Source organism: Pseudonaja textilis, chromosome 2 (assembly GCF_049901715.1).
Source record: "Pseudonaja textilis isolate UNSWEBS1 chromosome 2, rPseTex1.2, whole genome shotgun sequence".
NCBI lineage: Eukaryota > Metazoa > Chordata > Lepidosauria > Squamata > Elapidae > Pseudonaja > Pseudonaja textilis.
The window spans coordinates 253,588,554-253,614,956 of record NC_141991.1 but is presented as its reverse complement, the minus strand read 5'-3'; the positions used below and the strand labels follow the sequence as shown (position 1 = coordinate 253,614,956).

General features: G+C 43.2%; 2 protein-coding genes across 21 annotated transcripts in view; one reads left to right on the top strand and one right to left on the bottom strand.

Annotated features, from left to right (window-relative positions):
- The window catches only part of CELF4 (CUGBP Elav-like family member 4), an 801,906-nt gene that overhangs the window by 489,489 nt on the left and 286,014 nt on the right, over positions 1 to 26,403 (bottom strand). The window lies entirely within an intron of this gene.
- The window catches only part of LOC148127457 (uncharacterized), a 163,506-nt gene that overhangs the window by 108,165 nt on the left and 28,938 nt on the right, over positions 1 to 26,403 (top strand). Inside the window, exons 4-5 of the mRNA XM_087928646.1 lie at positions 1,320 to 1,550; positions 9,567 to 9,672. Of these exons, the coding sequence (XP_087784772.1) occupies positions 1,320 to 1,550; positions 9,567 to 9,672 (337 nt within the window). The remainder of the gene's footprint in view (positions 1 to 1,319; positions 1,551 to 9,566; positions 9,673 to 26,403) is intronic.

The window sequence follows — 26,403 nt, the reverse complement described above, 5'->3', positions numbered from 1 at the left end:
TTTTTTTTCTACTTCATTTGACACTTCTGTTTTTGGCAGCACTTCAGAGGAAAGAAAGGTGGGTGCTTATCTCGAGGAATTGTTTGAGATTCATTACTGGCTGGGAATGAAAATAATTCCCAGCATTGCAATAAAACAAGACCTGTTTTTAAAATAAGCATGTGCGTAATTAGGGTCTCGAAGCCTTGGTCAGAACAAATTTGTTGGACTTTGTTTTGTTTTTTCTTTGAAGACATTTTGTTTCTCATCCAAGAAGCTTCTTCAGTTCTGACTCAATGGCAGAGAACGGGATTCCATTCCGACTTACAACAATGCTGAAAAAAAATGTGACTTATGACTGTTTTTCACACTTACAACCGTTGCAGCATCCCCAATGGTCACATGACCAAAATTCGGACCCTTGGCAATTGATCCATACTTATGACTGTTGCAACATCATGTGATGGGTCATGTGATCCCCTTTTGTGACCTTATGAAAAATCCAAGTCAAGGGGGGAAGCCAGATTCACTTAACAACCGTTACTCCTAAGTTAACATCCATGGTGATTCGCTTAGCAACTGTGGCAAGGAAGGTTGGACTATGGGGCAGAATTCACTTAACAAATCTTTTGCTTAGCAACATAAATTTTGGGCTCCCTTGTGTTAGTCAGCCGAGGACCACCTGTATACCACATCTACTCTCCTTCATTGCCACAATTTTATTTTAAAAGTTCACTGAAAGGTAGGAGATTAATTCCTAAATTCTCATTCTCTCTCTGTCTCTGTCTCTCTCTCCCTCCCTCTCTCAATAGCACAGATTTATATAATCACTTCACAGCCCTCTCAAAACTGTTTACAGCCTTCCCCCACACCCCCAAGAATCTGGGTCCTCATTTTACTGACTTGAGAAGGACAGAAGGCTGAGTCAACCTTGAGCCTGGTGAGATTCAAACTGCCGAGTTGCAGGCATCCAGCAGTCAGTAGAAGTAGTCTGTAGTACTGCACTCTAACCAATGCGCCACCACCTCTCTCTCTCCTATCTATCTATCTATCTATCTATCTATCTATCTATCTATCTATCTATATCTATCATCTATCTATCTATCTATCTATCTATCTATCTATCTATCTATCTATCTATCATCTATCTATCTATCTATCTATCTATCTATCTATCTATCTATCTATCTATCTATCTATCTATCTATCTATCTATCTATCTATCTATCTATCTATCTATCTATCTATCTATCTATCTATCCCTAACCCTAACCCTAACCCTAACCCTAACTCTATCTGTCTGTCTGTCTGTCTATCTATCTATCTATCTATCTATCTATCCATATCTATCTATCTATCTATCTATCTATCTATCTATCTATCTATCTATCTATCTATCCTAATCCTAATCCTAATCCTATCTATCTATCTATCTATCTATCTATCTATCTATCTATCTATCTATCTATCTATCTATCCATCCATCCATCCATCCATCCATCCATCCATGCTTCACATCTATCATATCTATCTATCTATCTATCTATCTATCTATCTATCTATCTACCTCTGTCTGTCTGTTTATCTATCTATCTATCTATCTCTCTCTCTCTCTCTCTCTAATCCATCCATATCTATCTATCTATCTATCTATCTATCTATCTATCTATCTATCTATCCCTAATCCTAACTCTATCTATCTATCTATCTATCTATCTATCTATCTATCCCTAATCCTAATCCTAATCCTAATCCTAACCCTATCTATCTATCTATCTATCTATCTATCTATCTATCTATCTATCTATCTATCTATCTATCTATCCATCCCTAATCCTAACCCTATCTATCTATCTATCTATCTATCATCTATCTATCTATCCCTAATCCTAATCCTAATCCTAACCCTATCTATCTATCTATCACATCTATCTATCTATCTATCTATCTATCTATCTATCTATCTATCTATCTATCTATCATCTATTTATTATCTCTCTATATCTCTATCTATCCATCTAATCCATCCATCTCTCTCTCTCTCTCTCTATCTCTCTATCTATCTATCTAATCCATCCATATCTATCTATCTATCTATCTATCTATCTATCTATCTATCTAAACATTATCTATCTATCTATCTATCTATCTATCTATCTATCTGTCTGTCTGTCTGTCTGTCTGTCTGTCATCTATCATCTACCTATCTCTCTCTCTCCCCTGTCTAACCACATACACACACACCACACATATACACCACAGCAGCTATATTCAAACTTGATAAATTTGTTAGCACCGTTCCATTTCTGCTCTCCGGCTGCCTTTAAAAACTCGACACCTCTCCAATCACAAAGTCAAATTATAAGGGTATCATGAATGCAGTTTTTTTAAAAAACAACGAAAAGAGTAGACAGTAGCTTACACTGGAATAAATAAAGTAACTGGCTAGGATGATGAGGCTTTTAGCCAGGGAAGCTTACAATGAAATGTAGGACTGATGGAGAAAGTAAATCTACTCGTGCCCTACTTTCTCCTTCGTTTAAGTGGAATAAAAGCCAAGAGACATGATGTCATAGAATTATCCTCCCAATTAAGCATCGCCTCTCAGTCGCTGTCTGTCTCCCGCTCCGTGTAAGCTGACTTGCATTCTCAGCCTGGTAGATGGACGCAACCTCTCAAAAATCGCCTGGCCGGCTCTGTTTTGCTCGGTCTACAGGAAGAATGGAGGCAGCGGCTGAAAACAGATTCTAATTAATGATCGTGGTTAATTGGATGCTGGCCTGAGCATTTTAAGATCCTTCAGTTTACTTAGAAGTTTTTGTTCCGGATAAATTCCAGAAGGCTGCAAATCATAATGGAGAGGTGATTTCTCCAACCTTCTTTCTCAATAGTCCCATCCTAGGATGTGCCTGCAGGCTAACGGAGTTGAAAAGGACCCTGGGAGGTCTTCTAGTCCAACCCCCTGCTCCAGCAGGAGACCCTATACCATTTCAGACAAGGGGCTGTCCAATCTCTTCTTAAAAACTTCCAGGATCTATTCCACTCAGCGAGTGGGATCCTGTCTGTTCCACTGCCGGTTCACTGATCACGTGTGCGTGTGTGCGCGCATCTAACATGTGCATGCAGCTTTCCACACACCAGCTGAGGCCTGCAGCGCCAATCAGCTGAGAGGAGAAAGAGGAGAAAAGTGCTGATCCTGCACCTTTCTCTTCTTTCTCCTCTCAGCTGATCTATAAAGCCTTAGTAAGACCACACCTAGAGTCCTGCATCCAGTTTTGTTCACTGCATTATAAAAAAAAAAGGTTGAGACTCTAGAAAAAGTACAGAGAAGAGCAACCAGGAGGATGAGGGGACTGGAGGCTAAAACATACGATGAACGGTTGCAGGAACTGGGCTTGGCTAGTCTAGGGAAGAGAAGGACCAAGGAAGAAATGAGAGCAGCCTTCCAATATTTGAGGGGTTGCCCCAGAGAGGAGGAAGTGGTCAAGCTATTTTCTAAAGCATCTGTAGGCCAAACAAGGAAGAAAGGATGGAAACTGAACAAGGAGAGATTTAACCTGGAAATAAGGAGAAACTTTCCGGCTGTGAGAACAACCCATGGAACAGAAGTTGTCCTTAGAATTTGTGGGAGCGCCATCACATAAGACTTTCAAGAAGAGATTGGACTGCCATTTGTAAGAAATGGTGTAGGGTCTCCCGCTTGGGCAGGGGGCTGGACTAGATGACCTACAAGGTCCCTTCCAACTCTGATTATCTGTTATCTGGAGGCTTTTTTTTACTACCAGTTCAGCCGAACCGGGTCAAATCGGTAGCATGCCACCACTTATTCCACTGATTAACTATTCTCACTGTCAGGAATTTTCTGCTTAGTTTTAGGTTGGTTCTCTGCTTGATTAGTTTCCATCCATTGTTTCTTGTCCTGCCTTCAGAATGTAGGCTTAGAACTTAGAATAACTTTATTGTCACTTTGAATATATACTAACTGGCAGACATTAAAATGAAATTTTGTGTGCGTGCAGCTCTCAAAGGGTCGCCACCACCAATACACACTACATAAACATGACAAAATAAATAAATACAAAGTTATGCACATACCTACATATATTACAGGACACAGAGAAACAACATAGTGTCGTTCGGATGTATACATGTACATGGCAAGAAAAACTAATCTTGCTAGTTTACCAGGTGGACGGCATAGAGAACAAAGCCATTACAGTATTGGGTAGTCCAGTATTGGGTAGTAAACCTCCTCCCAGAAGAGAGCAACAGAAACAAACTATAAAGTGAGTGTGTGGGGTCTCCAACAATGCTTCGAGCTCTAAGCACATAGCACTTATAAGCAGCATCCTGAGTAACGGGAAGCAAGCTTCCTATAATCTTCTCCGCTGTCCTCACCACTCTCTGTAGGGCCTTTCTATCTGAGGCGCTGTGGCCACCAAACCAAACAGGGATACAGAGGTAGAAAGATGTGCTCTCCTCATCCGATGCAGGAAATGTAGAAGCTGGTTTGCACGCTTCGCTAAAGATGACATGTGGAAAGACAAGTTCAGATTGTTAATTATCTGCACCCCCAGATATTTAATACTCCAATTGCTTTGGAGACTAGGTTGACCCCCTTTTCTTTGGTACAGCCCCTCAAATATTGGAACACCGTTATTACGTCACCCGCAGTCATTCTAGATGTTCAGATCAGTGGAACAGCTTGCCTTCAGAAGTTGTGGATGCTCCGTCACTGGAAGGTTTTAAGAAGAGACTGGACAGCCACTTGTCTGAAATGGTATATAGGATCTCCTGCTTGATCAGGGGGTTGGACTAGAAGACCTCCAAGGTCCCTTCCAGTTCTATTTCTGATTCTGAAGATGCCCCTTCCTTTCCAGACCCAAGAATGTTTGTTACACCCCAGCTTGCCTCTCTAAGTATTTGTTTTCCTTAAAGACGGAGCGGTGAATTTTTTTTCTCTCTCTCTCTCCCTGGCTTGCCATTATTTTGTGCAGGTGTGCATTTTGCGAGCACCAAATCAGCACTCTGCCAAAGTGTTCCTGTTAACATTTATCACCCCTTCCCCTTAGTCATCAATGGCCACCAACCTCCCTTGGGGAATGCCATGCTAATTCAGTCAAAGATTTAGCACCAGTCCCTGGGGGTGGGTCTCTGGTTATAACAGCCACATAAAAAGAGAAAGAAAAGCGCCAGAGAGAAGTCAAAGCAAGTTAAACCTTATTGCTTTTGTTGTTTTTTTTTTTTTATGGATGTAGCCAAGGGCTTTATTTAATTGTTTGCATCCTTTCCTCGTGGATACAAAGATTCCCCAGCATTCACAACAACGAGGATATCCCAAAGATACTTTTTTTTTTCCAGGAGATAACTGGACTTTCTCATTTTATCTTTGAAGACATTTCACTTCTCATCCAAGAAGCTTCTTCAGCTCTGACTGGGTGGAGGGGAAGGGAAGGATTTATATTCTCTGCAGACAGCTGGTCATTTGCATCCTTTTTAGAGAGTCGTTGAGGCCACTTGGAAGTTTGTCTGTGTCCTCAGGGTTACCTGAGTGGTGCAAATGGGTGTGGAGCCTTCTTGGCTGCAGGGTGCTTTTCTGTCCCATGACCCTTCGCTGTTGAAGACGGGCGCAGGCTGTTGGGGATGGGTCTGCGTTGCAACCTGCGCCCGTCTTCAGCAGTGACACTAGGCAACTGATTCATATTTATGACCGTTGCAGTGTCCTGTGCAACGTAATCCCCTTTTGCGACGTTCTGGAAAGCAACGTTAACAGGAAAGCTGGATTCACTTAACCATGGGACTAACTTCAGAACTGCAGCCATCCGCTTAACAACTGGGGCAAGAAAGGTCATAAAATGAGACAAAATGCAATTAGCAAACATCTCAGTTAGCAACCGAAGTGTTGGTCTGTGGCTGTACATTGAGGACAACCTGTACAAATTTTACTTATTTGTTATATTTAAAATTATATGACACTATCCAGAACATAGAACAATTCAAATAAATAGTACCAGAACAGAGGTGGAAGGGATTTTTGAGGTCTTCTAGTCCAGGGGTCATCAACCTTTTGGACCTCAGGGACCACCAAACTCATAATTTTAGATCCTAGGGACCACTAACTGGTTCTGTGGGTGTGGCCTATTTTGTGCATGTGGCTTGGTGACTGGCTTGTATGTAAATATTATAAATATTTATATAAATATTGATTTTTTTAAAAAAAGAGAGCAACTTTTACCCTAAATCAGGCAAAGCAGGCAGGTAGATTGAGTTCCTCACAGAATCACAGATTCATTCAGAATTCTATCTATCTGCCATCAGCTATCTCAGTCTGTCACATAAAATTTGCTTGCAAGCAAACTCACAAAATTAACTCACAACACACCATGCATGTAAATATTGATTTTTTTATTAAAAAAGAGCAACTTTTACCCAAAATCAGTCAAAGCAGGCAGATTGAGTTGCTCACAGAATCATTCAGTGATCTATCTATCTGCCATCGGCTAGCTCAGTCTCTCAAATTTGCTTGCAGTGAGTCTGCACTGAATTTGCTTGCAAGCAAACCTTCAGTCCTAAGGGAGGTTCGGCTGTGCTTAGCTAGAAAGCAAGAAATCCAACCATTTCCTGCTTCCTAGCTAATCTTAATCTCCCAGCACAGCAGAACAGATGATGGTCAGAAAAAGGAAAAATAGCAATTTAGCAGGCAAGTTTACTGGGAAAGGAGTGAGTGGGCGGGGAGGGTTCCCACGGGCCATGTGGGCTGAGCAGCCCTGTGATTCTGCACAGCCTGGATTAATTGCTTTGGGAGGGTGCTCTGGGGGTGAGATTTCTCTGCGGCCCACCAAAATTTTCTCACGCCCCACCAGTGTGCCACAGTGCACCTGTTGATGACAGTTGTTCTAGTCCAACCTTTTTCAAATTGAGACAAGTGGCTGTCCAGTCCCTTCTTAAAAACCTCCAGTAATGGAGAATCCACAATTTTGGGGGGAAAGTCCTTCCACTGGTTAATTGTCCTCATGGTTAGGAAGTTTCTCCTTAATTCCAAGTTGCTTCTCTCCCTGATTGTTTTCTATCCATTGTTTCTTCTCTTGCCCTCTGGTGCTTTGGAGAATAAGTTGACCCTCTCTTCTTTGTAGCAGCCCCTCAAATACTGGAACCCTACCATCATGCACCCCGCCCCCAGTCCTTCTTTTCTCTCGATTACTCAAACTCAATTCCTGCAACCGTTCTTCATATATTTTAATCTCCAGGCCTTTCATTATCTTAGTTGCTCTTCTCTGCACTTTTTCCAAAGTCTCAACATCTTTGGAAAAAAATAAATAGTGCAAGATTGGAAGATGTGGTGAGACTCATAGAATCATCAAGATAACAGATAACAGATCATCAGAGTTGGAAGGGACCTTGAAGGTCATCCAATCCAACACCCTGCCCAAGTGAGAGACCCTACACCATTTGTGACAGATGGGAATCCAATCTCTTCTTGAAAGTGATGGCGCTCCCACAACTTCCAATGGCAACTTCTGTTCCTTTGGTTGATGGTTCTCACTGCCAGAAAGTTTCTCCTTATTTCCAGGTTAAATCTCTCCTTGTTCAGTTTCCATCCATTCTTCCTTGTCTGGCCTACAGGTGCTTTAGAAAATAGCTTGACCCCTTCCTCTTCTCTGGGGCAGCCCCTCTAATATTGGTACACTGCTCTCCTGTCTCCCCTGGTCCTTCTCTCCACTAGACTAGCCAGGCCCAGTTCCTGCAACCGTTCATCATATGTTTTAGTCTCCAGTCCCCTAATTATCCTGGTTGCTCTTCTCTGTACTTTTTCTAGAGTTTTAACATCTTTTTTATAGTGTGGTGGCCAAAATTGGATGTAGTATTCCAGGTATGGCCTCACCAAGGCTTTATAGAGTGGTATTAGTACCTTACCAGGTCTCGATTGTATCCCTCTGTTAACATAATTTAGGATTGCATTAGCTTTTTGGGCCGCTGCTGCACACTCACTGCTGGCTCCTATTTAGCTGGTTGTCCACTAAGACTCCAGGATCCCCCTCACAGTTCCTGCTATTGAGCCTGGTTTCACCTAGTCTGTATGTGTGCTTTGGGTTTTTCTGGCGTGAGTGTAAGACTTTACTTTTCTCTACATTGAATTTCATTTTGTTGGATACGGCCCAGTGTTGGACATGACTGAATGGATGACATCATTATCATTGTGCAAACACACAAATACAAATACAAAAAAACCCCACACTCCTGCTGCTAGCTGTGCCAGGCTTCCAAGCTGCCCATCGCCTGACAAAACAACTTAAACCCACTAAAAGTAAAGTTGCTTTTTTTAAAAAAAAGCTTACCAACCTTTGAGCACAATTGAATAGCATTAGGAGGTAACAATGCTAACTAATCCATGCCTTCAAAAGGCATGACTAAGTCAAGGGTAATTCTTCTTTTTAGAAGAGCTATAAATAAACCCTTTTCTTGACTGGAAATTAATGGGGAGTCAAAGGCACCACAAAGCGAAGCTCGAACAAACAATCACAGTCGTGACACAACCCTATTGATCTCCCCAATTTATAGGTTTGACCCCAGAAAGACGCAAGACTTGAGATGCATGGAGCCGCTCAAGCGACGTCAAAACTTAAGGTCAAGGTTAACATTAAAGATAAAAGAGAAAGAAGATTCAGAATATTTTTTAACTTGGGATTTCTTTTACTAATGGTTCGATAATAAAGGTAGAAATTTGAAGTTGGAAGAATACCATTATATACAAGTAAAGAATGTTATGATATTACTTTTATTCATTAAACACGAAACTCAGTCAACCGAACGTTTAAAAATATATCAGAAATACCAGTGACTGGTGTTAATGGTTGATACAGGAGGCTGCCAGCATCCTTGGTATCAACCAAGCATCTTCTTAAAATGTACGATGTTCTGAATAGCACAGTTTTTTTGCAGTTCCCCTGGTCTTATTGCAGGAAGCTGCAATTTCTTGATGTATTTTATAAAAGTCTTGGACAAATGGACTCAGATAATACACTGTTGATTAAGCACTCCTATATGTTAAAGAAAAATTTATAAATAAAAACTGGAAAAAAAACTTACGATCAAAAACAAACAAGATTTGGGAGAAAGTCTTCTTAAGATCCAAAACCACAGTCTTAGATGTTCTCCATCTCTGAGAATCATTGCTTTAGAGTGTTGAACAAAAATTTTCTTCCATTTTAAGAAATGTAAGAGATTACAGATGTAAACAAATTCAGCTGTATAAAATGTATTTTCCTGCACATTGTAGAGAGCTGGATTGATAGAAGAGAACATTTATAGCTCAGAGCTACAACGGTGGGATCCTTGCTGCTCTCTGAGCTTGGTGGTTTTCTTGCAGAGGTTTCAACAACCAACTCAGAACTAGCAACAAATGAAGCAATCTTATCAAGGAACTAGCATGTCCACCAACACTGATAGGGCAAGCCACTTGAATATAAACAGAGAGCAAGCCTCACTCCCTCCTAGCATTGATGATGTTACTTAGTTGGGTCATGAAATGTTGCCAAGAAAACAATCAAGATCAGAGGACACCAGGAACCCCACAGTTCAACTCTGAGCTACAAATATTTTTTTCTATCTATCTATCTATCTATCTATCTATCTATCTATCTATCTATCTATCTATCTATCTATCCATCCATCCATCCATCCATCCATCCATCCATCTATCTATCTATCTATCTATCTATCTATCTATCTATCTATCTATCTATCTATCTAAATACTGGACTAGCAACCTAACAGTAAACAATAGCCTCATCAAGGAACTACCAAGAAGAAAGCAACTGTCAGTGTTCCAGCTAACAAACTCCAAACCAATAAACTCTGAGACAAGCATTCCACATTCTATTTCATTAGAGATGTCATATTGGCACACCTGGGAAAACCGAAATCTGAGAGTTCCGGGTTTTCCCCCACCCAAAAGAAAGTCAAGAATCCACCCCCTGCACCCACCAGTACATCACATGGTCCAATCATATCTTTGTCCCAACAGGAGACTTCCCCCAGTCACTCCCCTGCAAGTGCAGGGCAACATGTCCTTGACTCCCAGAGAAAGGAATGTTGTTGTGTATAATCTTCCATCGCTCCTTGCAACCCCACCGCCCGCCACTTTCCCGGGCACTAAATGTGGCAGCCTCAAAGCACCAAAGGGAAAAAAAAATGCTTCCAAGGCTGACAGCAACACTCCCAACCAATATCGACAGGGCAAAACACAAGCATATAAACAGAGAGCAAACACCCCCGCCCTTCCTTCTAGCACGGATGATGTTACCTACTTGGGTCATGAAACATGTCAAAGTGTTTGGCAGTGTGAATACCTTTGTGAGACAACTGAGGAGCAACACACAACACACAGAAACTTAAACATTGACAGTGGTTTAATATACAACAGGTATATACAGATAATATACACATGGTAGGCAAAATACCTTTACAAGCAAGGTTTCTCCTTCCTAACACAAGGAGAACTTCTGCACTGAAATCTGGTCACAAGGAAAGAGAACCATGCCCTCCAATGGCTGCCTTTTATATACACACCTCTTAAGGGGAACTTTACTCTCCAGTCTTAAAGGGAAATACCCATACTCTGCTAAATCACCTATGTTGCATCAACCAGACTTATATTAGATTCACAGCATCTAGCAGCAGCTACTCATTGCTGGTCAGTTCTTAAATCTTAATACCTTAACAAAACATCTTCAAGAAAACCAGCTTAATTCAGGAACTACCACGAACGCTCCCACCAACACTGATAGGGCAAGCCACTTGAACATAAACACAGAGCAAGCCCCACACCCTTCTAGCACTGATGATGTTACTCACTTGGGTCGTGAAACGTCTGCAAGTAAACCACCAAGCTTGGAGACCACACATTCAACATTCTAAACCAAATGTTTCATTTGGAAGTCTATGGAGGTCCTCAAGTCATCCAGGTCATGATTGTCCCAAAGGTGCTTTTTTCCCCAAAGGCAACTGGACTTTCTTGGTTTAATCAGGTCAGGTAGAGGCCTAACAGCTACATTGGCACAAGATGCTAAACTTAACAAGAAAACAGAGATAGAAGGGACCTTGGAGATCTTCTAGTCCAGTGGTCGCCAACTGATTGGCCAGGGACCACTGGTGGTTTGCGAGAAAATTTTGGTGGTCTGCAGAGAAATTCCCCCCCCAAGCACTCCCCAAAGCAATTAATCCAGGCTGTGTAGGAGCACAAGACCTGCCCACCCACTGGCCCCCACCCTTCGGCCAAGCACAAACCTTACCTTGAGTAGAACCATGTGAGCTGGAACTGGAAGGTAAGACCAATGGTGGGGGAAGGAAATCTGCCCCGGGGTGGCTTGCTGACATTGGTGGGAAAGTCGGTCCCGTATTCCAGAGCTGCAGTAGTCACAAGACTGGCCCTTTGGTCATCCCGGAGCAGCTCCTCCAGTCCATGGCCTTGAAGGGACCTTGAAGGTCTTCTAGTCCAACACCCCCTTCTCAAGCAGGAGATGCTATATCATTCCAGACAAGTGGTTCATGGCCAATCTCTTCTTAAAAACGTCTAATGTTGGAGCATACGCAACTTCTGGAGGCAAGTTGTCCCACTGTTTAATTGTTCTAACTGTCAGGAAATTTCTCCTTATTTCTAGATTGGTTCTCTCCTTGGTAAGTTTCCATCCATTGTTTCTTGCCTTGCCTTCAGGAGCTTTGGAAAATAGGTTGACCCCATCTTCTTTATGGAACCTCTTCAAATATTGGAAGACTGCTATCAATCCTTCCTTTCATTAAACTAGACAAACTCAGTTCCTCCAACCATTCTTCATATATGATTTTGATTTTATGCCTCTGTTTATACAAACAAGGATTGTATTAGCTTTTTTTTGTTGGCAGCGGCCGCACGCTGCTGGATCATATTTAAGTGATTGTCCACTAGGACTCTAAGATCCCAATCTCAGTTACTGCTACTGTACATTTAGTTTTTCTTGCCTGGTGTGGAACCTTATTTGTCTCTATCTTGAATTTCATTTCTTTTAAATAGGGCCCCGCATTCAATGAATACTTGGATAATGTCAATTTTGGCTAGATACTTTATTATTATTCTTTTTTTAAAAAAAAATCTGATCAGCAAATAGACTATATCCAGCCCACTTGGATAAATCATTAGCCTTAATTTGCTGAGTTGTGCAATCCCCAATAGTGAGCTGGTTCAGGAACCGTGTCAAATGCCTTGTGTGAATATAACCCCTGGAGCACAGAAGTTTCTTTCAACCAACAGCAACATCTCAGCAAGCGCTCCACTGCAGTTCTACCGCTACAGAGAATATGCAACTTGCTAATGTCTATCAATATTATCTTTGTCATCATTATGGCGATTGTCAAAAAAAAACAACCCCACTACTCGCTCGGCACCCGGTGTGGAGCAGAGAGTGGAGGGACGCAAAGACGATAGCAAAGTGTTCCCAGCCACCTTCCCCTTTCTCGCATTAAACTTGGCTTCCATTTACATTTTAATGATGCTTGATGTCTTCTGTATGCCAGCCGTTTACTGCCATCTCTTTAAAGTTAATCGCTTTGGTAATGGGTAACTCTGACACTGCAAATTAGGGCTGACCAGAAGTAACCTTTGACATTTCCCGCTGGAAGGAAGAGAAACGCGCCACGGCCTGTGGAGATGGCAGTGGGAGGCAGGATAAAGTTGGAGCTGGTGGACAAAGGGTGGGGAAAACAGTTTTCCTCTCTGAGTGGAGGTGCCCGGCTTCACAAATGCATTTTTGTAAGGTCAGGATGGGATGAACTTACGCTAAGAATGGATTGGAAGGTAGAATGATGGCAGGATAATGATTCATTGGAGTCTACTAGAATTGGCCAGTGAATAAATTTGAATGAATGAATGAATGATAGATAGATAGATAGATAGATAGATAGATAGATAGATATTTGAGCTCTCCACCAAAGCTGAAGCATGATATCTAATCACCGTGCCTATAAATATTTCCTACATTTATGATTTTAATGGTAAGTCATCTAGAGTCACTTTTTTGGAAAGAGCTGGGTGAGAAAGAGAAAAAAGAAACAAGGGAAAAAAAGAAAGAAAGAAAGAAAGAAAGAAAGAAAGAAAGAAAGAAAGAAAGAAAGAAAGAAAGAAAGAAAAGAAAAGAAGGAAGGAAGAGAAGGAAGGAAAGATGGAAGGAAGGAAGGAAGGAAGGAAGGGGTTGTGGGATTCAGTTTTGCAAACTTCTGACCAGCAAAATCAATGCAGAAGCCAAGCTAAGGAAGGACCGTAGGGAGGGAGGGAGGGAGGGAGGGAGGGAGGAGGAAGGAAGGAAGGAAGGAAGGAAGGAAGGAAGGAAGGAAGGAAGGAAGGAAAGAAGGAAGGAAGGAAAGAAAGAAAGATTGAAGGAAGGAAGGATGGAAGGAAGGAAGGGATGATAGAAGGAAGGAAGGAAAAAGATTGAAGGAAGGAAGGATGGATGGAAGGAAGGAAGGAAGGATAGAAGGAAGGAAGGAAAGATTGAAGGAAGGAAGGATGGAAAGGAAGGAAGGAAGGAAAGATGAAGGAAGAAAGGAAGGAAGGAAGGAAGGAAGGAAGGAAGGAAGATGGAAGGAAGGAAAGATGGAAGGAAGGAAGGAAGGAAGGAAGGAAGGAAGGAAGGAAGGAAAGATTGAAGGAAGGAAGGATGGAAGGATGGAAGGAAGGAAGGAAAGATGGAAGGAAGGATGGAAGGAAGGAAGGAAGGATAGAAGGAAGAAAGGAAGGAAAGTTGGAAGGAAGGAAGGAAGGAAGGAAGGAAGGAAGGAAGGAAGGAAGGAAGGAAGGAAGGAAGGAAGGGTCGTGGGATTCAGTTTTGAAAACTTCTGATCAGCAAAGTCAATGGGGAAGCCAGATTCGCTTACCAACTGTGTGACTCATTTAACAACAGTGGTGATTACTTGACAACGTTGGCAAGGAAAGTTGTAAAATGGGGCAAAACTCACTTAACGAATTTCCCATCCCATCCCATCCCATTCTTTCATATTTAAGAATCAAGTCACTGGTAAGATTTAGAAAAGGCAGGTTTCAACTTCATTTTACGAAACTTCAGGTTGTTTTCACCCAAACCAAACACGATAATTTTTCGAAGCTTGTTAGCAAACTCTAGCTGGCCTTACCCTGCACATTTCCCATGGACATTAAATTGAATTCTTTCCTGGGTTTGCCGCAAAAGAACAAACTAAGGTTATAATGTTTTCCTCTTGGACTAACGCAGATGTCTGGCTAGAAATACTGCAAGAGATGAAATTATTGTATGAGCTGAAAAGAAACAGGAATTTTCAGTCTTTTTCCTCCTGTTTGTTCAAGATTAGAAGCCATAAAACATCTCTTGAAAAGAATATTGTGCAAATCCCAGCAATATATTATATGCTCCACTGCACATCTACTTGTAATACAACATCAAGGCTTCAAGTTGAGCTCATGCAAATCATTTATTTTTTTTGGCAGCATTTTACAAAATTACTTTGTTATTCTTTCTTCCAGTCTGTGTTTTGGATTTCTCTGTTTAGCCTGTAATCCAGAAATTGTCAAGTAGTTTCCCATCCAAATCCTAACCAAGCTTGACCCTGTTTAGCTTCCTAAATGAGCCAAAGTTGGTTAAACATTATAATATATTAAAACTGCTAAGAATCTTCAAGAAAGAATTGGAGGTGTCTACTCTAACAAAGAGAAAGTCTACAGGTGACATGATAGCTACCTGCCAATATCTGAGGGGTTGTCCCAGAGAAGAGGGTCAACTTATTCTCCAAAGCACCTGAAGGCAGGACAAGAAGCAATGGATGGAACCTACCAAGGAGAAGTACAACCTGGGATTAAGGAGAAATTTCCTGACAGTGAGAATAATTCATCACTGGAGTGGCTTCTTTCTAGAAGTTTTGAGTGCTCCATCATTGGAAGTGATTGGACAACCAATTGTCTGAAATGTTATAAGCGTTTCTGCTTGAGCAGGGAGATTGGACTAGAACAGGAGTCACCAACCTTTTGGACCTCAGGGACCACCAAACTCATCATTTCAAATCCTGCAGACCACTATTATGAATTTTGACTGACGGTGGCTTGCTGACATTGGTGTGAAAGTCGATCCCATATTCCAGAGCCGCAGTAGTCACAGGACTGGCCCTTTGGTCATCTCAGAGCAGCTGGTCCTCCACCCGGGTGCACCGGCCTGCCGTGGACTGGAGGAGCTGCTCCTGGATGACCAAAGGGCCAGTCTTGTGACTATTGCAGCTCTGTAATACAGGACCGACTTTCCCACCAACGTCAGCAAGCCACCCCGGGGCGGATTTCCCTCCCCCGCTGTTGGTCTTACCTTCCAGTTCCAGCTCACGTGGTTCTACTCAAGGTAAGGTTTGTGCTCGGCCGAAGGGTGGGGGCCAGTGGGTGGGCAGGTCTTGTGCTCCTACACAGCCTGGATTAATTGCTTTGGGGAGTGCTTGTGTGTGTGGGGGGAATTTCTCTGCAGACCACCAAAATTTTCTCGCAAACCACCAGTGGTCCCTGGCCAACCAGTTGGCGACCACTGGACTAGAAGATCCCCAAGGTCCCTTCTATCTCTGTTTTCTTGTTAAGTTTAGCATCTTGTGCCAATGTAGCTGTTAGGCCTCTACCTGACCTGATTAAACCAAGAAAGTCCAGTTGCCTTTTTGGGAAAAAAGCACCTTTGAGACAATCATGACCTGGATGACTTGAGGACCTCCATAGACTTCCAAATGAAACATTTGGTTTAGAATGTTGATTGTGTGGTCTCCAAGCTTGGTGTTTTACTTGCAGACGTTTCACGACCCAAGTGAGTAACATCATCAGTGCTAGAAGGGTGTGGGGCTTGCTCTCTGTTTACGTTCAAGTGGCTTGCCCTATCAGTGTTGGTGGGAGCGTTCGTGGTAGTTCCTTAATTAAGCTGCTTCTCTCTGTTGCTACTTCTGTTTTGCTAGTTCTGCTTCCACAAATTGTGAATTCTCCAGTGAGTTTTTAAGAAGAGATTGGACTCCAGTGGTGGGATTCAAATTTTTTTTGGGCTGAACCAGTAGAATACCACCATTGGTGCACGCATGCCTGTCAGGGTGCAAAGGGAGAGCATGCACACAAGCTCACCTGTGGATCGCATGCAACCATCCTCTTTCCCCCTTTGTTTGGCCATTTCCACGGTCCAGTTGCAATCCCCTCACAACCCACTAGAGAGCCGTGTCTCACAAGCTGGGGACCTCTGGACTAGAAGACCTCCAAGGTCCCTTCTGGCCCGATGATTTTATGGTCTGCCTTCCCCTATGTCATCTCCCTTCACCTTTTAGCGGCCCACTCCAGCCGGAGTAACAGGTTGCAAGAAGTTTTTTGCTTGAAAGAGAACTAAGTTTGCACGACTGTCCTTAGCTGTGCAGCTTTAGTCACCTTCAGGCTGGCAGGGAGAGGAGTGTCTTCTGGAGGACTAGAGGGGTCGGCCCATCCTTATCACTCCATCATTCGGGTACAGCTGCAGCCGCTTCTGGAAGGAGGTGGGAGGAAGCTAATTATGACTGATAAATAGGGCTCCTGTTGTTAGCAATGTCATTGCGTTCACCTTTTTCACAGCCCCCTCTTTCCAGCTGCTTAATTAATTAGTCCATGGGAAGAACTTCTTTTTCTGTGAGTTACAGCTTGACCTTGCACCTACCTGGGCTAGTTCTGGATTGTTATCATAAGAGCTTTCGTGCCTTCCACCTATCGCAGAAGTGTCTCACCTGAGCAATGACTTCTTCTGACCTCCTGATGCAGCGGTGGTATTCAAATTTTTTTTACTATCAGTTCTGTGGGTGTGGCTTGGTGGGTGTGGCTTGGTGGGCATGCCAGGGAAGGTAAAATCTCCATTTCCACCCCACTCCTGGAGAAAATCTTTATTTCCACCCCACTCCAGGGGGAAGGTTGCTGCAAAATCCCCATTCCGGGGGAAGGATATACTGCAAAATTTCAATTCCTTCTCCACTCCTGGGGAAAGGTTACTGCAAAATCCCCATTTCCTTCCCTCCCCACCCCATTAATGTGCTTTCCAGCTCTGTTCTCTTGTGCAGGGCAACCAAAGAAGACCCAGGTGATCAGCTGGGACTCAGAGGGCGGACCGTAGATGGGGACGGGGCCAGTCAGAGGTGGGATTTGCTAATTCTCTGAACTACTCAAAATTTCCGCTACCGGTTCTCCAGAACCTTCCAGAACTGGCTAAATAGCCACCTCTGCTCCTGAGAATCTTTGGTGGCATTACATGAGGAACTCATGAGGGCAGAAGAACATATAAACAAACCGGGTGGAATCAAATCATCCCACTTTATTTCACAATGAACAACCAGTTACCTTCAGGAACTTGGAGGAAAATAATGGTCCCCTAGGAAGGTCACCAGAAAATCAACCATGATTATCCTTTGGAAGGGCAGATCCTGAAGCTGAAGCTCAAATACTTTGGCCCTCAAACGAGATGAGAGGTCTGATTGGAGAAGTCCCTGATGTTGGTTGGGTAAGATGGGAGGCAAAAGGTAAAGGAGACGGCAGAGGATGAGATGGTTAGATTGCGTCATTGGCGTAATGAACACAAATTTGTGCAAACTCTGGGAGACAATGGAAGATTGGGAAGGGCCTGGTGTGCTATGGTCCATGAAAAGTCAGACATGACTCAGTGACTGAATAACAACAACCTTGCTATCTTGACTGTATCTTTCATACATTGAGCTGGGCCATAAGGAAGGCTTGAGCGCAAAAGACGTGATGCTTTTGACCTGGGGTGGTGATGAAAACTCTTGAGTCCCTCGGATTACAAGGACAATCAAATCAGATTAACAGCATTGGAAGGGACCTTGTAGGTCATCTAGTCCAAACCGTACTCCCAAATCAGTCAACCCTAAAGGAAGCCAGCCCCGGTTGTCTTTTGAAAGGACAGATCCTAAAGTTGAAGCTCAAATCCTTTGGCCAACAAATGAAATGGAGAAGATCCTGGTATTGGGGAAGATGTAGGGAAAAAGAAGAAGGGGACCGGTAGAGGATGAGATGGTTAGATAGTGTCATCAACACAACGGACATAAATTTGTGCAAACTCTAGGAGATAGTGGAGGACAGGAGGTATGCTGTGGTCCGTGGGGGGTCATGGAGAGTTGGACGTGACTTAGCAACTGAATAACAACAGGATGTTCACAAGAAGAGTTCTCCACTCCTCTACTCATTACAGAATACCTTATGCCACCAGACTTGAAATTTTACACCTAGAAAACCTAGAACTACGCCGCCTTCAGTCCAATCTTAGTATATAAAATCATACACTGCAATGTCCTACCTGTCAATGAATACTTCAGCTTCAACCATAACAACACAAGAGCACACAATAGATACAAACTCAAGGTTTGTACCGCACCAAACTTGATTGCAGGAAATACGACTTCAGCAACAGAACAGTCAATGTCTGGAATACTCTACCTGACTCGGTGGTTTCTTCCCCAAGCCCCAAAAACTTTAACCTTAGACTGTCTTCTATTGATCTCACCCCTTTCCTAAGAGGTCTGTAGGGAGCGTGCATAAGTGTACCAATGTGCCTACCGTCCCTGTCCTATTGTTTCTTTTATTTTTCTTATATGTACCCATTTGATGAATTCATAGCTATGTTTATACTTATACCTATTATATTGTAAGCGATTGACGAATCAAATCAAATAAAAATTTAAAAAAAATAAAAAATAAAAACAACTAGCATTCAAGCTTACATAGCTGTTATGAATTTGGAAACAAGAACTGTCTATCTAATAGCTGCTGTTAGTTCAATCCTAATTGAGTTTGTGCAGTCCTCTTTAATACTGTACTGTACTGTCTAAATGTATTTAATGCCAAATACTTTTGCTGACAGCAGATCTGCTATTCATTAAATAAAGGATATACTGTAATTCTCACTGTATCTCTCAGGTAACAGTGGTATCTTCTCCAGAACATTAGAAAGAAACTTAATCTGGTTCCGTCTTACATGCCTTTGGTATAAAACGGAGGCAAGATTCTGATATCAAGGAAGGATAATTCCAGTATTCCCTTGCCGAATCTATTTCCCGACTTGGATCACCTCAGATGTTGAGATCCCTCTTAATCGGTGAAAAATCAACATATAGAATAGCAGAGTTGAAAGGGACCTTAGAGGTCTGCTAGTCTAACCTTCTGCTCAAGCAAGAGACCCTATACCAGGGGTGTCAAACTGGATTTCTTCGAGGGCTGGATCAGCATTGCAATTGTACTCCACGGGTGGGTGGGGGGGGAAGTGGAGGGGGGGAAGAGAGGCGACAGATGCCTCCTGCAGCACTTTGCAAGCCATAATGGGGCTGGGAGGGCAGGTGCCCCCTGACAGCCTCCAAGAATCCTTCTTCTGCTTGTCCTTCCGGCTGCGATAGAAACGGGGGAGGGAAGAATAATTGGGCTTTGTGGGGGAAGGGTGCTGGAGGTTTAAGTTGGCGAAATGTAAAAGTTGGAATGTTTTCTTGGCTATACTTACTTGCTTACTGCGCAGATGTAGCCCTTTCTCTCTCTAGGCCAAGGCCAACCATCTTCTCATGCCCCTGTTGGGGTCTGATTCCGAGGGGGAGGTCGAACAGTTGACAGGGAGTGGGAGTGTGGCTCCAGTGGCTGTGGAGGAAACTGGGGAAGGGCACAACGGCTGGGCATTCAGAGGAAGACCCAGGCCCACCCCCACTTCATCCTAGGGCATGCAGGGAGGAACAGAGAAGGGAGCAAAGTGGGTTACGGGGGAGAAAAAGGCCCTGATTGCCTTCATTAGCTGCAGCTGGGAAAACAGGATAAAAAGGGTGTTTGCACACAGTACCTTGCTGGAAGCAAAGTGTGCATTATCTTTGTTTGTCAAGTCTTCTCTGGGTTCTGGCGTCCTCGCAACTGTGGGTGTTTCATTATCTTTTGAAGTCTACAATTCCTTATCCTGCCCTGTCTCATTAATTGCTGCAGCGTGGTTTGTGTTGGTTGTTATTTATAATCTATACGTATATGGGTTCTATATCTATATACCCTATATCTATATACCCATATATGTATGTGGGTTCTATATGTATATGGGTTCTATATCTATATGGGTTCGGAGGGAATTTCTTCCCTTTAAAAACTGTTCTTGGGAGAGTTTTTTTCTCTCCAGCCGATGATAACCGGACATTAGGGGCCAAGTTGGAGGAATTAAAGGGACTTTACCTACTTTTGTGACTTTGTTGCTTTTGTGCCACGCCCTGGGTCATCACACATCTTGGCATACCAGATGTGTGAAACGCCACCTGAAGATGCCCCACCTGACATTATACATGTCAGCCTCAAGATCTCTTCGGCTACCCTAACTGCTATCTATCTCATTTGTCTCTCTCATATCCTATCGACTGTATCTTCTCTACTGCTAGGCTTAATTCTTTCGGCTGTCATTAGTAAAAGGGGGAGGGGTAATTGTGGGGGGAAGAGAGCTGGAGGTGTTTTGCATTCCTTTACTGTGGGTAAGCAAAAGGAGGGGGGTGTATGAATTCTTCAATTTTCCATTTCCTTACTAGCTTCTATCCCTTTTTGCGCAGCTGCGAAGTTTTATCAAAATATGTCAAGGTCAACGGACAGAGGCCTCATCACCACCTGAAGATGCCCACATGATCCTATTCAGAACTTTTAATTGGAAGAGTCTTCTGGACTCTGGGAGGTGGAAACAATTCCATTCCTTTGTATATGTGATCCGCGCACCAACTTCTCAGATTCGGAATTCCATCTGTAGCTTCCACTTTAACTCCCAGTAAAAGGATAACTTTGCTCTGATCTATGGAGTCTGAGTATTTCTTTCTTGGATTTTGAAGGGAGCTGACAATACACACCTCAGATTGGATGGCCAGTTTGAACTATTGAGGGTGGGAACAGGGGCATAACTTTCAACGTGTGACTTTCATGCCTATTGCCTCAGATCTTGCCTTTCTCCTGATGCTTCCACTTCAGATTCGGTAAAAGTCCTTTTCTCTATAACAATGGAGTCTTAGGTTTGCTTTCTTGGATTTTGAATGGAGCCTCACCTGACATGCCCTGTTTTCAGTCTGGAAGGCCTCCTGCGGCACTTTGCCGGCCAAAATGGGGCACAGGGTAGCACTGCAAGGTCCATGCAAGGCCTGTTTTTCGGCCTCTCCTGCCTTCTGTAGCACTTTGTTGGCCAACAGCAGGCCACACGGACCTCACGAGGCCTCCACATGGCCTGATTTTGGCCAGCAGAGTGCTGCAGAAGGTCAGGGAGGCTGAAAATGGGGCATGGGGGGAAACCGCATGCAACCCCCTAAAGCCCATTTTGGTTGGCAGAGGCTCTGTAGGCCAGTTCTTTGATATTTCCAGGTCGGCCCCGCGACCCAGATTTCAGCACCCCGTGGACCGGATACAGCCCTGGGCCTTCAGTCTTGCACCCCTGTCCTATACCAATATGGACAAATGGCTGTGCAATCTCTTGAAAACCTCTAATGTTGGCGCACGCACAACTTCTGGTGGCAAGCAGTTCCACTGGTTAATTCTCCTCACTGTTAGGAAGTTTCTCCTTAATTCTAGCTTACTTCTCTCCTTGATTAGTTTACATCCATTGTTTCTTATCCTGCCTTCTGGTGCTTTGGAGGGTGAGTTCTAGTCCCACCTTAGGCATGAAAGCCAGCTGGGTGACTTTGGGAGTTATAGTCCTGCCTTAGGCATGAAAGCCAGCTGGGTGACTTTGGGAGTTATAGTCCCAGTGCCCAGCTGGGTGACTTTGCCTTTAGGCATGAAAGCCAGCTGGGTGACTTTGCAGGAGTTCTAGTCCTGCACTTTAGGCATGAAAGCCACCAGCTGGGTGGGTGACCTTGGGAGTTCTAGTCTTGCCTTAGGCATGAAAACTGACTGGTGACTTTGGGCCAATCACCAGGAGTTGGTGAGTTCCAGTCCCACCTTAGGCATGAAAGGCAGCTGGGTGATTTTGGGAGTTATAGTTCCACCTTAGACATGAAAGCCAGCTGGGTGACCTTGAGAGTTCTAGTCTTGCCTTAGGCATGAAAGCTGACTGGTGACTTTGGGCCAATCACCAGGAGTTGGTGAGTTCCAGTCCCACCTTAGGCATGAAAGCCAGCTGGGCGACTTTGGGAGTTATAGTTCCACCTTAGGCATGAAAGCCAGCTGGGTGACTTTGGGAGTTCTAGTCCTGCCTTAGACATGAAAGCCAGCTGGGTGACTTTGGGAGTTCTAGTCCTGCCTTAGGGCATGAAAGCCAGCTGGGTGACTTTGGGAGTTCTAGTCCTGCCTTAGGCATGAAAGCCAGCTGGGTGACTTTGGGAGTTATAGTCCTGCCTTAGGCATGAAAGCCACCAGCTGGGTGACCTTGGGAGTTCTAGTCTTGCCTTAGGCATGAAAGCTGACTGGTGACTTTGGGCCAATCACCAGGAGTTGGTGAGTTCGAATCCCACGTTAGGCATGAAAGCCAGCTGGGTGACTTTGGGCCATTCAATTTCTCTCAGCCCAACTCCCCTCACAGGGTTGTTGTTATGGGGAAAACAGGACGATTGATGAGTATTACGTAGGTTTGCCACTCTGCAAACTTATAAAGCCTTAAAACCTTTTTATTCTTTCTTTCGTTTAAAGTGCTGAATATGTAAAAAACCTCTGCGAGCAGTCCATGTCTGTCTAACATTTTTATTCGCCTGTCTTCATTCTTGATGACCGCTATTTCATTGTTTCATTGATTGTGTGATTGTAACATTATTGACTAGCTTGTTCTTCTTTCCTTGGGAATGTTTCGTTCAGAATCATGTTAAGGTTTTCCCTCTAAGTAAAAACGAAAACTGTTTTTTTTTTCAAGAAAACCTTTGGATGCACCTGAGCTGTGGTAGGGATTTCAAGTATCTTTCGCTTCTGCCCAATACCAATAGTGCCAACAACCATATCAGGAGGACTATCTTAGCAAGCAAATATTTAAATTCAGCTTACTCATCACTCTGGAGAAGCCCCCTGCTACATTCAGATGTAGAAGAATATATCACTGCAGTGTCAAAGGAAAATGTTTGTAGCTCAGGGTTGAACTGTTTACCCAAACTAGGTATAACATCATCAATGATGGAAATCAGTGGGGCTTGATCTACGTTTGTAGATAAGTGGCTTTCCCTGTCAATGTTGATAGTGTGTGTGTGTGTGTGTGTGTGTGTGTGCTCTTAGTGGTTCTTTGATTGAGCTGTTGTTGACTGACCTTTTTTCCACTCACTCCTTTCTAGCACTGATGATGTTACCTAGTTGGGCAATAAAAGGTCAGTAAGAAAACGACCAAGTTCAGAGAGCAACTAAGACCCCACAGTTCTCCTCTTCCTCCCCCTCCCCCTTCTCCTCCCCCTCTGCTCCTGAGGATGTAACCTAGTTGGGTAATGAAATATCTGAAAGAAAACAACCAAGCTCAGAGAGCATCAGATCCACAATAATTGTCCACCCTTCCTCCCTCCCTCCCTTCCTCCGTGCACTGATGATGTTACCTAGTTGGGTTATTAAATGTCTGCAAGAAAATCACTCAGTTCAGAGAGCACCAAAGACTGTGCAGTTGTCCTCTTCTGCCTCCTCCTCCTCCTCCCTCCTCCTCCTCTCTCCCTCCCTCCTCCTCTCCCCTCCTCCCTCCTCCTCCTCCTCCTCCCCTCCCTCTCCCCTCCTCCTCCTCCCTCCTCCTCCTCTCCCCTCCTCCTCCTCCTCCTCTCTCTCCTCCTCCTCCTCCTCCTCCTCCTCTCCTCCTCTCCTCCTCCTCCTCCCCCTCCTCCTCCTCCTCCCTCCCTCCTCCTCTCTCCCCCTCCTCCTCCTCCCTCCTCCTCCTCTCCTCCTCTCCTCCTCCCTCCCTCCTCCTCCCCCTCCTCCTCCTCCTCCTCCTCCTCCTCCCTCCTCCTCCTCCTCCCTCTCCTCCTCCTCCTCCTCCTCCCTCCTCCCCCTCCTCCTCCCTCCTCCTCCTCCTCCTCCTCCTTCTCCTCCACCTCCTCCTCTCTTGTACCACTGATGAAGTTACCTAGTTGGGTCATGAAACGTTTGCAAGAAAACCAGAGAGTTTAGAGAGCACCAAAGACCCCAGAGTTGTATAACTTGGTGAAGATGTGTTGCCACCTGCTAGGTGAGTGTGGGATAACATCCCCCCAAAAGGAATAAACATAACAATTATCTATCTCTTCCACATAGGATCAAGAAAAGTACCAGTACATATCCACGCAAACTGCCAGGATATGAAGTGCAACTTGAATAACTTTATTTTTTAAAACGGAATAATTTGAGAATGGGCTGTAAGTATTGTAAGAAAATGCAGAAATAACGCCTGCTAAAAGTCAGTTCAATCGCTTCTATCACAGAGAAACACTTGAAATTAAAATTCTACAACCAGGGAGAGAGGGAGAAAGGAAGGAAGGAAGGAAGGATTTCTTGGATAATTTATCCTTTTCTAGAAAAAAAAAAAAAAAACTGCATGAAGCGGTTCCTTTGATACTTCCCTGCCAGAAAGAGAGTGATTTTTCTGCAAGAATTCTATTTGACTTGAAGTCAAGAGGGTAGCATTTATATTTCCTTAGCCCATTTTCACCCCTGTCTTCATGGACTCCTGCTAATTGCATGCTTACATATATCCTAATTGGGAATATTCTTGGATAGAAGGCCCTTAAACCTAGTATAGTGCATTCTGAGTTCCTTTTTTTTCCGCCCCAGACTAATGAGCTTTATACTATGACAAATATTTTAACTCTGTTGTTCTAATTCATTAACATAATGGGCAATATAATAAGCAGTTCTGGTAATAAACTCTAATAAAGTGAACAAGACGGACTTTTTTTGTGGTGTGTTGCTCTAAGCAATGTGCAGTCGAGACCTGGCTCAGACTGGGGGTTCCAATCTTGGAGACTTCTGTCAATCGGAATAGAACTGGAAGGGACCTTAGAGGTCTTCTAGTCCAACCCCTATACCAGCTCAGACAAGTAGTAGTTCAATCTCTTCTTGAAGACCTCCAGTGATGTGACACCCACAACTTCTGGTGGAAAGCTGTTCCACTGGTTAATGGTCCTCACTATTAGCAAGTTTCTCCTTAATTCTGGGTTCCTTCTCTCCTTGATTAGCTTCTATCCATTGTTTCTTGTCCTGCCTTCTGGGGCTTTGGAGTTGACCCCTCTCTTCTTTGTAGCAGCCCCTCAAATACTAGAATACTACTATCATGTCACCCCAGTCCTTCTTTTCTCTAGACTAGCCATATCTAATACATGCTTTTCATCATCATCATCATCATTATCAGTATTGGTATTACTAGTATTACTAGTATTACTAGTATTATTAGTTTTATTATCTCTTTTATTTATTAAACATGAAGCTCAATCAACTGCACATTTAAAAATGCATCACAAATACCAGTGACTGGTTCTAATGGTTGATACAGTTTGCTGCCAGTGTCTCAGTGTATTATTATTATTATTATTATTATTATTATTATTATTATTATAGTAGTAGTAGTAGTAGTAGTAGTAGTAGTATACACAAAAATGACAGTGTACAGAGGAAACGAGACAACCATGCTGGGTTTCGTATCACAAATCACTAGTCGAATACTTCCCAAGTGTTTAGGACTGTGTGATGTATCGGCAGATTATGCAAGCAGATACCAGTAAGGTGGCCATGTCAGAGATCATGTCAGAGCCAATTGTTTTCAAGTGCTTGCCTAGGTCTTTTTAGGCACAGCACCCAGTGTGCCCAGTACCATTGGAACCACCTGCACTGGTTTATGCCAGAGTCTCTGCAGTTCGATTCTCAAGTCCTGATATCTGGTGATTTTTTCAAGTTGTTTCTAGTCGATTCTGCTGTATGGCAATGCCAATGATCCACATTTTTTTCTTCTACATAATCATGATATCCAGGATATTGTGTTCCAAAACTTTGTCAGTCTGTATTTGGAAGTCCCACAGTAGTTTTGCATAATCCATTATTATTATTATTATTATTATTATTATTATTATTATTATTATTATTATTATTGTTGTTGTTGTTGCTGTTATTATTATTATTATTATTTCACACAGTGACATATGTTCAGATGTTCAGATGTTCAGACTGGATTTGGCATTTTTGTCTATCTATTAAGTCCTTACCAAGCACCTGAGATAGGCAATTATTATTATTATTATACACAAACAACAACAGTTTACACAGCAAACGAGATAACTATGCTGGGTTTCATAGCACAAATCACTAGTCGAACACTTCCCAAGTGTTTAGGAATGCGTGATGCATCTGTGGATTATTCAAGCAGATCCCAGTTATTATTATTATTATTATTATTATTATTATTATTATTATTAGTAGTAGTAGTAGTAGTAGTAGTAGTATTGTTGTTGTTATTGTTAGTGTTGATGTTGTTGCTATTTTAT